The 18,118-nt window shown below is 57.4% G+C and overlaps 1 protein-coding gene across 13 annotated transcripts in view; it reads left to right on the forward strand.

Moving 5' to 3' along the window:
- The window catches only part of CAMK2B (calcium/calmodulin dependent protein kinase II beta), a 90,804-nt gene that overhangs the window by 40,259 nt on the left and 32,427 nt on the right, over positions 1-18,118 (forward strand). For all 13 annotated transcript variants that reach the window (XM_027968716.3, XM_027968714.3, XM_027968722.3 and 10 more), the window contains exons 3-4: positions 9,259-9,318; positions 15,083-15,137. In XM_027968716.3, the coding sequence (XP_027824517.1) occupies positions 9,259-9,318; positions 15,083-15,137 (115 nt within the window). The remainder of the gene's footprint in view (positions 1-9,258; positions 9,319-15,082; positions 15,138-18,118) is intronic.

Consider the following 18,118-nt stretch of genomic DNA (forward strand, 5'->3'; position numbering starts at 1 on the left):
GCCATGGTCGCTTGTTTGAATAATTCCTTGCCTGCAGGGGGCTGAGGCCACCAGTGGGGGACAGGTCAGGTCCGAGCCTGGGAGAAGCGCCACTTGGCTGGAGGAGCAGGGTGGGGTGCCTACAGCTAGGCCATTAGGGGCCCTCCTGGTTTCACCAGACTTCAGGGCAGTGCATCACACGGGCCTCAATCATGAGATGCCACGTCTTTCTGCAGTGGTAACATGCTGGGTAATGTCAGCTTTGAGCCTGAAGAGGGCGCCTCTGCTCCCTGGAGGAGCCGCTGAAAGGCCAGACCAGAGGGACTGTGGAGTGAGGGCTCAGAGGTCTCAGTACAGTGGGGTGGGGAGCCGCAGGATGCCGGCCGAGCTCCCAGGCACCTGGCAGCTTGTTCCTGCCCCTTGACAGCCCTTTCTTTGTTGCAAAGAGACAGTGGCAGCTGCAGAACGCACACAGGTGCCCTTGCTGGGCCGTGTGGCTGCCAGGTGATGCTGGTGTGATAATTGCTGGTTGCCTTTTAGAAACAAAATCTGCTACAAGAAGCTACAGTGGCAGCCGTTCTTTTCATCCTCATGGCCCTGCCGGTGCCACCAGGGGCTGCAGCGAGACTGGACTTTCCTGGGGCCTCCAGTGCTGGATGCAGAGCAGGATGAGATGCCCCCAGGACCCTAGGCTCTCCCTGGGTGAGCAGGCTGGGCTCAAGCATGTCAGCCTGCTGAAGGCTTGAGAAGCCTGGTGGGAAGGCCTTGGGATGGCTGAGGCCTCTGGGCCAATCCCCCTGGGTAGTGGCCCAGCCCCATCCTCCCACCCTCCAGCCTTCCTGGGCCCTGTCGGAAAGTTGGGAGTGATATTAATAATAGCCGAGGGCCCTCGGCAGTTCTGCAGGCCTGTGAAGAGCCCAAGAGCTGGTCCATAAACAGCAAGCACTAGTTGCAGTGGTCCCGAGGCACTCCTGTGCCCTGTAGTGGAGGAACCACCAGGGTCTCATACTGTGCTCACCTGCGAACTTCATCCTCCCCCTGAACCAGCTTGTACCCAGTGACAGTGACCGGATGGTTAGGCCCTGCTGCAGGACACTGCGCTGCCCCTGGAGTCCGGCTGGTTTGTCCCATACGTCCCAGGCCTGGGAGCCCTGTCAGGAGGCAACAGCCGCCGAGGCCCTGGCCTGGTGATGTCCTTCCTGAAAGACCTGTCGTCCTCTGCAGCCTTCCATCCTGTGCCTAGAAAGGGGATGAAGCCAAGGTCAGAGCCTCCAGCATTACTGTTGCTGGTCCGAGTAGTTGTGACCAAACGCCAAGGGTCCTGCACCAGCCAGAGAAAGAGCCACCCCTCTGCTGGGTGGGGGGAGGGCAGATGCCGACGCTGTCTATCTCGGGAGGTTTGAGGAGAGCTCTAGCCTTCGGGGGGAGGGGGAAGCTTCCATGTCCTGCTCTGTGTCCAGTTGTTGGCTTTGCAGGGTAGGCGCGGCCCAGGCTCCCTTTCCTTCCAGGCTAAACCAGCAGTGGGCTCAAACCGGCAGATGCTGGTGCTTACACTTGAACTGGCCTATGACTGCCCTGGTGCACCCACCCCCAGGCCTGCCCACCCCCTTCCTGGGACCCTGAGGATCCTGTAGGTGGTGGCACAAAGTGCCCAGGCTGAGGGCACCGTGGAGGGTGCCAGAGTTTCTGCTGTGGACTCCACTGGCTGCTCCGAACGTCCAGGGTATTCTGTCAGATTCCGACCCAGCAGCTCGAAACCATAAGAGCTGCCTGCCTGTGTTCCCGTGCTGTGTCCCGCTGGACCCTCACAACTTTGGGACACATGAGTTAAGGACTTGATACTGGGTAGTCATTAACATGAGCCTAAATGAAATGGGATGTGGATGTCCATGAGCCTCCAAAGACTCTAGAAAGCTCTCTGTGCCATCCGATGGTGTAGGCGCTAGAGACAGGTGGGAAGGAGAGGAGGGAACCCTGAATGAGGAATCCCAGGGCCCAGTGGGGCGGGTCACCTGGGGGATAATGGGTCCTTGTTGTCATGTGCAGCCATGGACTCCCACCTCCCTTTTGGAAGAATAGAAGCGCCTGGAGAGGAGAGGGGAGACAACTTCTGGGGTCCTGAGTGTTGCCTTGGAAAGAGGCTGGAGGAGGGAGGCAGGAAAGGCAGGGAGGATGACAGGCCAGGTGCCCAGCTCTGCAGGGCGGGCTGTGGGGAGGGGCTAGCTTCTGGGGCAGGGGCCAGCAGTGGGGGTTTCCTCTCTTCCGTGGCCTCTCTCTGGACACACTCCCTAACCCTTTTCACACGTGGGAAACAGACTCGGAGCGCAAAGCTTGGCCCTGTTTAGGGCCCTGTGCCCAGTATCCTCATGGTCACTTGAGTCTGGCCCATAAGTGAGCCTCCCATGCCCCGGCTTGATGGTGTTGGTGTGAGCCCACCAGCCTGGAGGAAATGGAGCCTGGGCAGCACCCACCCTGTGGAGCCAACAGCTGGACACAGGACAGGATGTGGGAGCTACCCGCCACCCCCTGACGGCTATGGCTCTCCTTAAATCTCCGGAGATGGGCAGCATCAGCGTCTGGCATCCCCCCATCTGGGGGAGGGTTGGCTCTGTCTCTGGCTGGTGCAGGACACCTGGCATTCGGTCACAGCCGCTCAGGTGAGGACAGGAAGGCAGCCGAGGGCAGGCGCTCCTGCTTGGGCACCCCGCAGCTGCGTCTTCCTGCTCCGCCCGCACCGCATGTTCAGGCGGGTGATTCTATAGACAAGTCGGTGCCTGGGGCCTGGCCACACATACACTCCCACACCTCATAGCCTGAGAGCTGGCCCTGTCCACCCTTTCCCTGTGGGCACCCTTCTCCCCTGAGACCTCAGCCACAAGGGGCGGGTGTTCCACACTTCATGCAGGAGTGAACCCAGGTTGGGGCTTGACCCTGATATGACGCTTGGACTCCCACTGGCTCAGTGTCCAGTAGCTGCCAGGTTTGGTGAGGTGTCCTAGGCAGCAGCCACAGTGGCCCGTGACCTCTAGCCGGTGCCCTGACATGTTCCAGCCTCCTTGTCCCCGGCCAGGGGTCCAGTAGCCACCCAGAAGGAGAGAGCAACCCAGAGCCCCCTCCATGAGCTGGGCAGTGTGGACCTTCCATGCAGGATTTCATGTTCGGTCCAGCATGACAACATCCTCACTTCTGACTTCCTCACTTGTCCCAGGCTGAGCTGGGGGAAGCGGGTGGCATCCCCTCCCGGTGGCTGGGCCTCCTGTCCTTCCTCCGCTCCTGCCCGGCACCTCGCGGGTGTCCTTCTGCCGGTCACAGCACTGCTGCTGCTCCTGGCAGCTGGCGAGGGGCCAGCCACCCACCCACGTCCCTCCTGTCGCCCTTCTCCTGGCTCCTTTCACCCCCACCCCACTCTGCTGTGAGTCACCCACAGCCAGAGAGCAGGTGGAGGCTGGGGGGTTGGGATGGCAGCTGTCCCCGGGCCTTGGGTCCAGTCCTGATCTTGGGGACACAGCTCTCTGGGTGCCTGTTTCCTCTGCCGTGACTGTGCCCCACCCTGCAGGGCGCAGGCATCCTCTCCCACCTCCAAGGGCTGCATCTCCCCTCCCGCCCTCAGCAGCCTCCTCTTCGTTTTTGACTCAGCTCTGGGTTCTCCCATCTGGGGGTCTGTGGCTGGGGGCGCCCGCCTCGCTGATGAGTTTAGGATAGTACAGAGCTGTTTTGAGTCTCCCGCTGCCGTTCTTCAGGGCATCAGAGTGAAACAGCTAACGCTGAGACCACCAGGTGGCACCCGCGGCCCGATGGCTGTGTGTGGCTGCGCCAGCCCCTTCCTGCTCCTTGGGGGCCCCCTGCCCGTCTCCTTCATGGTGGGCGGTGGGTGCCAGCTACAGCGCAGCCCCAGTTGGACCTCTCCCCGCCTCCTGGGGCCTCCTGGGGTCTGGGAACTGCACTGTGCCACCTCCCTTCCCGGGTCCCCTGGCCACCCACCTTGGGGACCTCCAGGATGCGGAGTGCGCCTGGCACTAAGGTCAAGGTAGAATCACTCAGAAGCTTCTAGGCCCCTCATTGCTAGGGACACAGGCTGCGGAGCTGTGGGGTGAAGCCTCCTGGGCTGTGGCAGGAGCTTAGGGTGCAGGAGCCGCTGATCACAGGTCCCATGTAGCTGGTGTCTTTGACTAAAGTTCTTTTTGTTTTGTTGGATAAGCACTTTCTTGGGGTATAAATGAATGCTGTGTTTTATCAGTGGAGTGTTTCTCGGCAGGAGAAATAAATAGCTTGTTTCTGCCTCTGCTGACTTTGGGGAGCAGGTGTAAATGTCATGTGTGTGTGTCAGGTTGCCCCAGACGCACCACACCAGTCATCTTTGGCTGCCGGCCCACAGGAACTTAGGTGGGTTTCCATGGGTGTGGATGCATAAGGTGCCTGAGCTTTTACAAGATGGCTGAGCTCAGGAGTTCCCCTTTAGAGCATCACATCAGAGGGGCTGTGAGAACTGAAGCTGTATCCCCAGGAATGGCAGACTCCTCCAAAACCCCCCTCTGGCATGCCCCGTGAGTCCTCCCACCCCCTACTTGCTGTCCTTGGGGCTCATGGTATTGCTGCTCTACTCCTTGGGACCTAGGATGGGTGTCCCCGGGCTTCCTGGGACATGCTCAGTCTGTGGGTGGGAGGAGGGCAGAGAGGCCTCCTTTCAACAGGGTGGGCTTCTGGAGGCTGGAGGGAGCTTGGCTTGTGCCCTCACTCCCTGGCCCCTCATTCTTCCACACCCTGTTTTGGAGGTGTGCGTGAGGGGAGACGAAGGGATCAATGCAGGGGAGGGGGCCCCACACTGTCTGGGGGCAGGATGTGTAGGGGTGTCAGTGGGGTGGATTCTCAAGGCTCGCTCGTCCTTGGATGCAAAGCTGCACAGGTGTGGGACACGTGTCGAGCCACACACCAATGTTAGGAACTAAACACTAGCTGACATGGCAGTGAGTCCCAAGCAGCAGGTGCCTGGGTCTCAGGGCAACTCTGGACACCCAGACCCTCAGGGGCACCAGGCCGCAGCTCTGGGAGGGCCCTTTTGAGTCTCTCGGCTGGGCTCAATGCTCCCATGACCTCTAGAGCCCTGGAAGTCGCTGGTTGGCCCCTTTTGGGGTCACTCACTGCCCGCCCAGCCAGGACATCACTGCAGTGGGCATGGCAGGGCCTGGCTGCTCAAGAGGACTCTTGGACTTCCCTCAGGAGGGAGCACCAGGCTGGGGTGCCTGGCATGCTGAGGGGTCCTGTTTGGGGTGGGCAGCCTTCTGACCGTGTTCTCTCCATGGGTCTGCTTGGTGGTCACTGCTGTGGTCTTCTGAGTCCAGACAGGTCTCTGGGGCCAGAGTTCTGGGAGGAAGGCAGGTAGCAGGCTGAGCAGGTGCGGCAGCCCCGAGAAGCCACAGAGCTTGCTCAGGGTCTCTGGCCCATCAGATGTCCTGTCCACCAGGGGACGGGTTAGGTGGGGTGTCTTCCCAGGTTTTCACTGACAGTGGGAGGCACTTCTTGTGCAAAGCAGACTGGGTTAAATTTGACTCCCCCAACCATGTCTATGGTTGTCTATTATTATGTTAATTTTGAAATTCAGAGACTTTGTAGAGGGGCATCCCTGGTAGCTCAGCTGGTAAAGCAATGCAGGAGACCCCAGTTCAATTCCTGGGTCAGGAAGATCTGAGAGCAAATCAGAGGATGTGGGCAGAGCTGGGATGCTGGGTTCTTCCTCCCACGGCCACATGCCTGGCCCGAGGTCAGCCTACTGGACCCGAAAGGGACAGCCTCCTCCTCCAGCCCCTTCCTATGGTTTCTGATTCCCATCCAAGGTCACAGGATATCAGCTTAGATTTTCAATTTCAGGACAAATATTTCAGCAGCTTTTATGACACACTCTCATCATATTTAACCACTGACTTTGTGCTTACTGTAGACAGGACCAAATTAAACAAAACAAAACAAAAGAATACTTTTCCCTGTGAGAAAAGTAACACAAGGTTGTTGTCAAAGTTGGGGGAAAAATATAAAGAATAAAACTTACTCATAATTCTGCCACCCAGAGCAGAGCAGTTACGATCTTGATGAGATGGCCGCACTTGGACTTTGACCAACTTAGAACATGTATCGTGATACAGAGTTTCAGAGCTGCTCTCTGGTCAAGTGCTGCTGTGCCTGACACGGAAAGGAAACAGCCAAGAGGGTCAATAACCTGCGTGGCCATGGGGTAGACATCTACACCTGGGCTGGGCAACCTGGTGCCCCTTCTTTGCCCTAAACGAGTAATTTATCCCCCAAACACACTCAGGAGTAGAGCAAGATTTTTTGGATGGGGCTCTGCCGTTGGTGATAAGACTCAGTAATACAGTTGTTTAAATTATCTGCTTCCCAAAGATGGGTCTCCACATGAGTTTTCTCCTGACTTATTTATGACTTATTTAAATCAGGCGATTTTTCCAGGAAAGATGACCACCTCTGCTCTTATCACCTTACCGTCCTGGGCTTTCTCTGACCTCAGCCTTGCTCCAGCCCTGTCTGCATGTAGGTGAGCTATTCATGAGCCATCCACATCAGGAGGAAATGAGCTATGACATTATGGGGACAGGGACAAAATTGGAATATGGACTGTAGGTTGGACTGAGTATTGTATCTGCATTGGATTTAGTGAGTAGGGTAACTGCATTGAAATTATGTAAGAGAACGTCCTTATTCTTACAAAACACACACCGAGCTGTTAACCTGGTGAAAGGACATGAAGTGTGGGGCTTACTTGCTCATGCTGCAGAGGAAGTTAGTACGTGCAGAGGAAGTACAGAGATTATACAGAAATGCCCCATCCATTAGCACTTCGTGCTATTCTTGCAGCTTAAAGTTTGAAAAAGTCTTCAGATAGGGTAAAAAAAAAACCACTAAGCAAGAACAGAACAACCCCCCGAGCCCACCAGCCTGCACCTCCAGGCCTCCTTACTCCTGGCTGTTGCAGGAGCCACTCCCCTCCCCTCTAGAGTGAGGCTTGCAGATGGGACCCTGACCCCCACCCTGTTATGTTTGGTGCTGCCTGTTTATGAGCTTCATACAGGCGGGAAAGTGGAAGCCACGCCGCTTGTGTGCTTCTGTAGCTGTTTTCCACTTCTCCTTCCGAATGGTGGGTGACTCTTGGGCTGCGTCTTGTCTACTGATGCCGTGCCCACCCCACAGCAGTGTGGGGAGCGTTTGCTGCATTGGGTATGGAGGTGAGGGCAAGATGGAGATGGAGTGAGGCAAGGCGTACGGGTCTGTCCCAAAGGCCCACCCACTGCCCTGTGGTTTTGCCAGAGCCCTCCCAGTCACAAGCGGTCTGGAAAGACAGGTGGGAGCCAGATGAACAGCTCAGGGAGGTGTTAGCATTTCCGGGGCAGGCGGCAGTGGGGGTGTAGGACGGGCTAAGTGCCCATCCTGAGAGGAGGGAGAGCCTGCTGGATCTCCTGGAGATGTTCTGTCTGCAGGCATGACTTTCCCCTCTCTGAAAGGGCACGCGCCTGCCTGCAGGTATGTCCATGTTCAGGGCTGTCCTGAGGCTCCCAGCCCACCACCATCACGCAGCCCAGGGGGAGCTGACTGTAGAATGGGCCAGGGGGCGCCCTTCCTGCAGGAAGACTTGGTGGCTGGGTCTTCCCCATCCCCTCAGTCCATCCCGCCTCCCAGCAGAGCCAGGGATGGGCGGGCAGGTCTGAGGAGGCCTGGCCAGTGGCTTTACTGCTTCTGAGAACATATCGTGATTAGCCCATTAACTGTGTCCCGCTAGTGGGGCTGTCGGGACTTCCCTAGTGAATCAGGTGATCCTGTGGGCTTCTCGGGTATATTACTGTCCTCAGCCTCACTGTGAAGGGCCCAGGGCAAGCAGGGGTGGGGGCAGGTGTTCCAGGCCCCGAACACCCCCTCTCCAGTCACATCCCACCCCGGGGCAGCCCCCCTCCTGATCCCCCGCCTTTGTTCGCCATCCGGCCACACCTCTGTGCCAGTGCCCTGCTTGCTGGCACAAGCAGTGCAGTTTGGGTCTTCCTCTGTGAGCGGCTTGTTCCACTTGGCCTCATGTTGGGAGACTGGGGTGATACGCACACGGATGGGTGTGTTCTGTTGTGTGATTTATTTCTGCCTTCTCTGGTCAGTGGAAATAGGTTTGTTTTTTTTTTTTCTGGGTTTTGCCATTATAATCTCATCAGCTTTTAAAACCCTCCTGGCACCTCTGTTTGTTTGAAAGATAAAACTTCTGGCTGATAAGTTGCTCAGCCCTTGGGGGCAAGGAATTGAGGTTCTGTGCTTCTGGGGGTGGAAGGAGGCACCCAGGGCTGGAGTGAGGAGGGGTAGTTTCAGGAGCAGCAGCAGTCTTGCCTGGGGCAGCTTCCTTCTGAGGCTTTTTTTTTGATGACTTAGGGAATTTTTATTTCTCTCAAGCTTTCTGAGTAATGCTTGGTAATTTTTAAGACTTGTCGGAAGTCTACCATTTTGAAAATCTGGGGATCGTGTTGCATACCCGTGACCACTTTGTTTCATAAATTTCAAAAGCACTCTCCAAAACATAATTTTAGGGAGCCTCATCTTACCTGTGTAAACATTTAGATCCTGTGGAAGGTCCTCTGAGGCCTTGACTCTTCTTCCTGCTGACCTGGCATCGACACCAGGACCTGTCAAAATCCAGGCCTGTGTTTTGTAGGTTTGTGCGTGGGGTTGGGGGGCGGGTTTGTCAGGTCACACATCCCTTCCCCAGATGTCCCTCCAGAGGAAGGCCTGGCCCCAGGCTGACCCCGCACACTGGTCAGACGCCCCCAGTCGGCCGACAGAGCTGCTCTGCCAGCCCACGGCTGCCTCTGATGAACAAACTAGGCCTCAGCAGAAAGCTCCACAGAGAACAGAATTAGGACAGATAAGGAAAGGATTAAATTGGTGCTGTCAGTTCTGTTGCTGACAGCTGGCATTTTTTCTTCCTGCATCACGTGGGGGAAACTTTTGGCCCCGAGTGAGCACCAACCATGCCTCCCACGGGCCTCTCGCCCCAGGCCCTGGGCAGCCTCTTCCAGCACCAGCGCTGCCAGCTGGGGGTCCGGGCGTGGGTAGGGGGCCCAACCTGACGTGTCCCCTGGGCAGGTGGTGGTCAGCCAGGTAGACATCGCAGGAAGTGTTGCCCACATCCCCCGCCGTGAGTCCCGTGGTTGGTCGCCCGTCCCGCATGCCGTCCAGGGGCTCCAGGGCGCCTCTGGCTTCAGGGTCACAAGGTGATGCTGTGTCCCTTTCTCTCCCCAGATCACCAGAAGCTGGAGAGAGAGGCTCGAATCTGCCGTCTCCTGAAGCATTCCAACATTGGTGAGCGGCCCGCGGCGGGGTGGGAGGTTGGGAGGGGGTCCCAGCTCTCCCATTACAGACAGCAGGAGGACCCTGAATGCGTCCCTTTCCTTCTCCATTGAAGTTTCCCATCCTCAGGCCCCTGGAAACATCTCCTCCTTTTGACCCAGAGGGATTCCTGCACAGACTTTGGGGCAGCCCCCTGGGGGAGGTCAAGGCCGGGTTCCTTCTGGATGGGTCCCTGCCCACCACTCTGTAACTCTGTGCCAAGATTCTGGTGATAACACACAGGAGCCTAACATTCTGGTGCTTCAGAAAAGCAATGTGATGACCTGATTACAGAGAAAAAAGTTTGGAAACCAAAGACCAGTCAAAGACTGGCCCAGCCCTAGCCTGAGCTCTGAGGTCTGAGGACCGAGGTCTGATTCTGGAGGACCTCCGCTCTCCCCCAGCCCAGGGCTCTTGGAACTGCCATCTGGGGTGGGGATCAGCTGCCCTGGGGGCCCGCGGAGTCCCCGGAGCCCACGTGTTGGCCTCAGGGAGTGTGCTGCCCTGCCTGCGGGGTAGGTCCCTTCTTTCTGCAACCTCCAGACTGAGTATGGACTCAGCCCAGACACAGTCACAGGAGCTGCTGAGACCCCAGACCCCGGAAGTCGGTGCAGATTTCCTGGGGCCTGTCAGCCTCTGCCCACCTGCCTCAGCTGTGAGGGGCCCCTTGACCCCACAGCACAGCTGCCTTCCTTCTTCACTTATCCCTATAGGGACTTCTGAGGAGCCCAGGACCCAGACCTTGCCCACACTGGGAGGTAGCCAGGAGACACAGAGGGGACGGTGGGCCTGTGGCCTCAGAGGCACCCAGGGAACTTGTCAGGGTGGATTCCTGGGCCCTTTCACTCATGTTTGACTCAGGTGCACCGGAATGGTGCCCAGGACACTGTTTCAAGGGGCGCCAGGCTGTGCTGAGCAGCCGTGTCCAGGCCACTCCCAGACCAGGGCCTCGGCCGCAGGGAGGGCCCGGAGGGACCCTGGGAAGAGCTGAGAGGGCTCCCTTGGGAAGCAGGGCATAAGCTGTGAGGGCCCTCGTTGCCGAGGCGGTGTTCAGAGGTTTGGAGCTCAGAGACCTGGATTCGGGCCCCGCCTTCCCCCCAGAGAAGCCGTAGCAATCACTGAACTGCTCTGAGCCCCATTCTTCTTGTTCGTGGACTGGGTGTGTTTCACACATGTGTCAGTGATCCAGGCTTCACAACAAATCACCCCGTAACTCAGCCAACAGACACTGATTTTCTCTGTGTCTGTGGATTCAAGAGCAGTTCAGCTGAGTGATTGAGGCTGCCACGCGTTTCATGGGATCAATGCTTTTGTTCAGTACTTATTATGACGTTTAAGACAGCAGCAGCAGGGTAGGATTCTCTTGAGTCTGGGGGCCTGGGGCAGCTGGGCAGGTGGCCTGGCTCTGAGCCAGCTGTGCTCAGGGCTCCAGAGACAGACAGACAGAGAGGGTGACCGAAAGTGAGAGAGACACACAGAGAGAAAAAGACAGAGAAGCAGAGACAGAGCCAGAGGGAAACAGAGAGACACATAGAGAGACGGAGAAAGAAAGAAAAAGAAATAAAGACTGAGACAGAGATGGAGAGGGAAGGAGAACAAGACCGTGCCCCCCAATTGTGTCAAAATATACAGAACAATATTTATCAGTTTAACTCTTTTTAAGTGTACAGTTCTGTGGCGTTAAGTACGTTCACATGTTATGTAACCATCGCCCTTATCTGTACTCAAAACGTTTTTCATCATCACCAGTGGAAACTCTGCATCCATTAACACTGACCCCCACCCGCACCCCCAGGCCCCACCACCCACCATTCTGCCTTCTGTCTCTATGAATTTGACACCCTAGGAACCTCATCAGTGGACCGTACCATGTTTGTCTTTCGGGGACCGGCTTATTTTACTCAGCCTGGTGTCCTCAAGCCTCATCCTTGCCGTAGTAGGTGTCAGAGTTTCCTTCCTTTTTAAAGCTGAATAATATTCCACTGTGTGTATGTTTCACGTTGTGTTTATCCATTCATCCGTCAGTGGACACTCGGCCTTTTTCTGCCTGTTGGCTATTGTGACTAGTGATGCCATGAACATGGGTGTACAAGTCTCTCTCTAGATCTCTGCTTTCAGTCCTCTGGGGGTAAACCTCGCAGTGGAATGGCTAGACCATATGGTGCTTCTGTGCTTAACTTCTAGAATGAGCACCATGCCTTTTGATGGTTTGGTTTGGAAGGGGTGATGCCGTCACCTTGCCTTTTTCTGTTTGTTGGAAGGAGCCCAGCTCTCCGCTTAAAGGAGGCTCATCAGAGCATGGGAATGCCTCTCATAACCAACACGGTAGCACACAGTGTCTCCTGGCTGCTGGCTGGGCTGTCCGGTTAGGAGCGGGTACCCAGAGTCAGGCCCCCAGGGAGCAGCCCACAGGCAGAGCCCCCCACCACTCTCGGGGCTTTAGTTTCCATTCACAGACAAGCAGGCACCTGAGCAGAGGAGACAGGTGCGAGCTGCCTTGGCAGTGCCCTGTGTGGGTTCACTGTGGGGACTGGGCAGCCCCACTGCACCATGTAGGTCCCCAGGAACCTGGCCTGGATACCCAGGCCAGGGTATCCAGGATGGACGTGAGCTCCAAGGCCTCAGTGTGGGTTGTGCCCTCCATACACATGTCCATGCTGTACCCGACTGTCCGGGAGGTTGGCCGCCTCCACCTGGGCTCTCTGGAGTTTCTATTCAGTGCGTATTTCCCACTGCTGGCGGGTGCCTGGAGTGGAGACTTAGCCGAGGGCAAGGCTTCTTCCACTCTCACCTCAGTGGTGGGCTGTGGCCACCCTGAGAGGTTGCCGCTCAGCAGGTGAGCGTGTCCCAGGCTTCCCTCCCTGCCCCTGGAGCTGTGGGTGACAGATTAAACAGAGCCCATGGTAGGCAGAACCATCTACAGCCTTTTAAAATGGTCCCCATCAGGAGTGAGTAGAGCCATCAGCCTTGACTCCGAAGGGGGCAGCCCTCCGCCTCCGCAGCCTCCTTCATTCTCTTCTCAGCCTCCTCTCAGCCTCCCCTCTGCACACTGACCCCCTCTCTCCTGGGCCTGGCTCATGGATGGCAAATTCCCACCTCCTGGTTTCCAGGGCTGGAACTGCCCTCCCTTGCAGGATAGTCCATCTAGTAGCTGGGCAGGTGGGCACCAGGGAGTACGATGGCCCTGGGAGGACTTCCTGCCGAGATGAGGCGGCCAGTGCAGGAATGGAGGGTGGAAGGTCTCCAGTCTCTGACAGCTCAGGGCCCATGCCACCATCCACAGCCCTTGCCTCCCAAAGCTGATCATATGATAGGGCCTGGGGTCCTTCCTCCCGTTGCAGTACTGCAGTCCATGGAGGGGTTCGAGGGGCAGCTTGGGAGGGGCAGAAGGACCAACCCCCCTGAGAGCCCCCTGGCCTGGGACTCCGTGTGGTCCCTGGAGAAACAAGCCCCACAGTGGGAGGCTTGTCCTGGGGCTCCTGACACCCCCTTGTGGCTGTTGGCATCCCCCAACCCCTTGCTCCCAGGCTGGACTCTCAGGAACCACCTGGACTCTAGTTGCAGCCGCTATATGTCACCCGCAGTATTATTTACTTACTGTTTTTACTTAAATAGATTCTGTGACAATTCCCTTTTTTACTTAGTCCCGTCTGTGAAATCACGGGTCTTTTGTGCTAGGTGGGTGTTCTTCTAAACCATTAAAGTAGTACATAACTATTTTTTAAATGTTAAAAATATTCAAGTGAAAAAAAAGGGAGAGTGTGTGCATGCAGCCTTGACTTTCAGGCTGAGGGTCCTGCCAGCCCCTTCTCACCTGCTCCAAGGAGGCAGGGCCTGAGGGCAGGGGTGGCCTCCATGCGGGGGAGGAGGGGAAGGTCAGCAGGACTCCAGATTTATGGACCCCTGGACTCCCCTGGGGAAGGAGGATTCCGCTGCATGGGAAGAGAAAAGGGTCCCCCCAGGAGTGTCCCCCTGGGGGTGCTGTCTGCAGGCCTGGCAGGGTGGTGGAGGCAGACCCCTCCACTCCCTTCCCCTTCCACCCTGGGCCTCTCTTTGCTTGGAGTTCCAGGGGACGCGGCTGGGGGCAGGGGAGGCTGCTCAGAGGAGCCGACCTGTTGGGCCCCCACCAGAAAGGAGTCGGTGTGGGGAGAGTTTCACTCAGTGATTTTGCAGGAGAGTCCTGGAGGAGGGCATAGTGAGCCGGCGGTCTGTCGTATGTTAGGAAAGTGCAGACCCACCTGGTGGAGTTGAGGTCTGGATGGAAGCGAGAGGGTGCCAGGTGTTGGCCCCGGGACCTGGGTCAGATGAAGCTGGATACCAGCCCCTTGAGCAGAGAGATCCAGAGCGAGCAGTGGGTGGGGCAGATGGTGAGAGAAGCAGGGTGTGAGATGAGGTGCCCCCTGGAGCCACCCATGCACTTTGCCCTTAGTGACCAGGTGCCCTGACTGCTGGGAGTGAGGCCTGCTCCCCGAGCCAGGCTTTGCTCGGGGGCAAAGGTTGGGGGCCATTGTAGCCAGATTGGGGTTCCTGATGTGAGGACCCTGCTGGTGGGCCCTTAGGAAGTCCAGAGCTGGAGGAGAAAGGATGCCAACAGCCAGCTAGAAACCAGAGCAGCTTCGAGGGCATGAGGAAGGGACCTGTGGGGCCTGGGAGAAGCCTGCTCTTCACTCTTCCAGCTTCCGCAGCCCTTCCACCTTGGTGGAGAGCAAGACTGCTGGGAGCCCAGGGAGCAGAGGGGCCAAGCGGAAGCTCTGTCCACACCGCTGCTCAGCATTGTGTGAACTGTGTGGCCTTGAGCCAGTCACTACCCTCTCTGTGCACCAGCTGCTGCATCTGTAACCTCTCAGGATAATTGGGATGGTTACTTATGGGCGCACTGTAGGTTTCTGATACAGAAGGCAGGATCTATCACCTGGCGGGAAGTGTCCAGAATTCCCTATAGATACCTGCCATTTAGTGCCGGGCACATCTCCAGCTCAGGGAAAAGGAGGCCTTGGAGTTGTGTTCTGTGTGCTGAAATCTTCCTCGCTGTTCACTCATTCATTCCCTCATTCACTCACTTGTCAACTCCTAACCAGCACAGCTCTGGCCAGGCCTTGTTCAGGCTCAGAAGATGGAGAAAACAAACTGGAGCAGAGAGGGCGTGCGTGGCCGTGGCGCCATCCTGCTGACCCTGCAGGATCTGGAGTGGGAAATCAGGGTCTGACTCTTTGGCAGTGATACCATACAGGGCCCCAGGCAGGTGGTCCTCCCCCGGGGGTCCCTGCCACCTCAGCCTGTCCTGACGGGGTGGCAGTGGAGCCCTCCACCCTCCTCTCCCATGAAGTCCCTCAGCGGCTCCTTTCTAGTCCTGGTGGTGTGGGCCTTCGTCCCCATTCCACCCCCTCCTGCGGTTCTCTGGTGCATTTGGGAGCAGGGGACCTGGACAGGGACTGAGAGGGGACTGGGTCTCCCTCCTGCAAAGGAAAGGAAAAGAAAGGAAAGACCAGACCTTCGAGGCCCTTGGATGCTGGCTTGGGGCCAGTTGGCCTGAAGGGCCCACGGCTTATCCCTCAGACTCTGCCTGCAGTGCCCACCCGGGCCCTCCCCAGCCCGAACTGTGGGAAGCCATAGGCCCTTGGCATGGTGGGCCCTCCTTGGAGGATTTGTGCTGCTGGCTGTGGGCCTGTGAGTGTCTGGGCAGCGTGGGTGGGCCCCAGGCTGTTGCCCCTGCTCATGGCCTCTCCTGTTCCCACAGTGCGCCTCCATGACAGCATCTCCGAGGAAGGTTTCCACTACCTGGTCTTCGATCTGTAAGTGCCGGAGCCCAGGGACGTGGGCTCTCATCTGCTGCCAGCATTGGGCCTGGGCTGGGCCCCTCGTAGCCCTGGCAGACAGCCCCCTGACTCCTGGGTCACCTTACCCACCAGCTGACCTCGTTGGTTTGTTGGCTTTGCATTGGTGTATGGAATCCCCCGGGGATGGGATTGCCCAGCTGAGCCCGTTCCCGACTACCCAGAACAGAGTGTGCTGGAGGCCAAGGCGGGAAGGAGGGAGGGAAGGATCCCGGAGGAATGGTCTGGCCCTCGGTCTTCCGTTACCTTCCTTGGTGTTCTCATCACTGCTGCACTGGGGCCCACGGGCTGGCATGAGTGTATGCTTGGGTGCACAAGACTGCCTGTATGTTTGTGATTGTGTGTGTGCATTCGTGTATGAGCAGGCATCTGTGGGTGTGATTTGTGGGGGCATGTGCATGAGTGGGTTTCAGTGTGTGCATGTGTGTGTGATTGTATGAACACATGTACACGTGTGAGTTGTGGTGTGGGTGCGTGTGTATGTATGTGAATGTGTGTGTGAGTTGGTGTGGACATGGGTGTGAACATATACATGTGTGCATGGGTGTATGTTGGCGTCAGCATGTAAGAGTGTGTGTATGACTGCCTAAAGTGTGAATGTGTAAATGATTTGTGGGGGAATGTACCTGTTGGCATGCATGTCCACGGGTGCATGTGTGCACATGCATGTGGCTTGTGGGGGGGTGTGCATGTGTGTGTACATGCATATGATCTGTGGGGTGTGTGTGCATATATAGCCACTCTTACAAATCATACATGCACGTGTGTGCACATTTGCATGTGTGATTTGTGGGGGTGGATGTAGATGATGGATGTGTGATTCGTCCAGTGTGTACATGGGTGCATATGTGCACACGTGTGTGTGTGAACCGTGCTGAGTGAGAGCGTCTGGGGCCCCTGCCTCCTCTCACTTCCTGCTGGATTTAGAAGCAGTGATCTCATCACCTCACTCCCCTACAGCTCCGGCTGAGCGGGGCTCTGTTTAGCTATCCTGAGTTAGAGTGACTTGGGACCCTGCGGTGGCCAGAGGTCGTAGTTTGGGGTGGCTCCATGTGGCCTCTGGGAAGCCCAGCCCGGGGACCCTAGCCATGGGGACAAGATGCGTCTCCGAAGGGACCTCCTCCCTCAAATGACAGATGCCTCGGCCGTGGGGTGTGGAGGCCTGAGGAATGAACCTCTGGCCTACTTGGGGTCCTCTGGTCAGGAGATGCTGGAACTGTCCTCCAAAGCCCCCCGTGTCCCACAGGACACCACTTCGAGACACCAGCCAGGTGCCCAGGCTGACCTGTGATAGAACTGCCTGTGCTGGGCCAAGGCTGTGCCCTGAAGGTTCTGTTTCATGGGCCCTTTGCTGTCACCCCCGTGGGTCCCTAGACCCAAAAGCTCCACTAGCTTTTTTCCAGGAAATACAGAGGCCCCGGGCTGGAGGGTGGCCATGTCCAGGCCCCTGGTGGCAGACAGGATAGTGTGTGGGATTCAGGAGCAGACAAAGGGGAGAGAATGATGTGTGTGCGGGTGCGCGTGTGTGTACATGTATGCATACCCATGCAAGTGCATGCCCAAGTGTGGGAGTGCCTTGACTCTCCTGGCTCAAGCGACAGGCAGGTGTGGGAAAGGCTCTGAGAGGGGCTGGTGAGAGGAAACTGGTGGGTGTGTTTGGAGCAGGTGGGAGGAGGAAGGCCCTGGACTTTGCACATCCTCCCCACAAACCACTGTGGCCCTCAGGCCTGTTGAAGCTTCCTCTCTGGGGCATCCAGGACACCGCTAGGCCTCAGGCAGTTGTTTTGTAGGGGCAGGAGGGCCTGCACAGAGTGGGGGGCTGTGGAGGAAGAGGGGAGGAGTGGAGGCATGGAGATGCTGCCAGGCCCTGCCACCCCCACCCCCAGCCCCACGCAGCCTTCCTGGGCTGCACTGTGGACCCTCTGGGACTCTGTGGCCCCAGAACTGGGGAGAAGTGTTTGGCCTGAGTTGGCATCACCTTCAGGAGGCCCCTGGACCTAGGCAACTTGGGGGGCTCTGCGGATTCAGGGGCTGACAGATTTCCCCACTCTCTATGCCTCAGAATGTCACGTGGCCTGGGGGACCAGGCCTGGGGACAGAGGAAGTGGCTCCCCCGGAGGCTATGGCTGCAGCCCAGAATTGGCCATGCTGAGTGGCTGGGATCTGAGGAAAGGGAGAATGCTGGTTTCCAGACCATGCCCTTCCTGGCCAGCTTGAGATGGCAGCCCCGTGCCTCCCCCAACCAACTCCCCGCCCTGCAACCCTGGACCACAAGGCCCCTGATGCCCGTCAGCACAGCTGGAGCCTCCTGTGGATGTGAGGACCCAGAGGTCTTGTCCCCGGCTCAGGGCAGGACCTACTTGGCTGGGGGGCTCCCTGTGCCCCTGTTGCAGCCCCAGTCAGTACCTGTGGCCTTTTCCTCTCTGTCCTGTGCTTGGACTCGGGGCCTGCAGATCCTGACCTGTGCATTGTGGGTGCAGAAAAATAAACAACGAGTCCTGTTTTTCTGGGCTGGACCTAGTACTCCATCCTCCTGCTCCACACACATACATGTACACAGGGATACACAAGCACACACAGACATATGAGGCTCTGCTCCCTTGGACAGTCACCTGCTCTGAGCCTTGTTGTTGTTCAGTCACTTGGTCGTGTCCGACTCTTTGCAACCCCATGAACTGCAGCACGCCACCCTCCTCTGTCCTCCAGTGTCTCCCATAGTTTGCTCAAATACATGTCTGTTGAGTAGATGATGCTACGTAACCATCTCATCCTCTGTCGTCCCCTTCTTCTTTTGCCTTCAATCTTTCCATCATCAGGGTCTGAGCTTTAGTCTCCTCCAATGGCAAAGTGGAACACTAAAAATTCACTCACTACTGGGGTAGTTGGCTTCCAACAGGATTTGAGGGCCAGCATCTAGCCTCCAGCAGGGGCATCCTAGC

The sequence above is a fragment of the Ovis aries genome, chromosome 4 (genome assembly GCF_016772045.2).
Source record: "Ovis aries strain OAR_USU_Benz2616 breed Rambouillet chromosome 4, ARS-UI_Ramb_v3.0, whole genome shotgun sequence".
NCBI classification, from domain to species: Eukaryota; Metazoa; Chordata; class Mammalia; order Artiodactyla; family Bovidae; genus Ovis; species Ovis aries.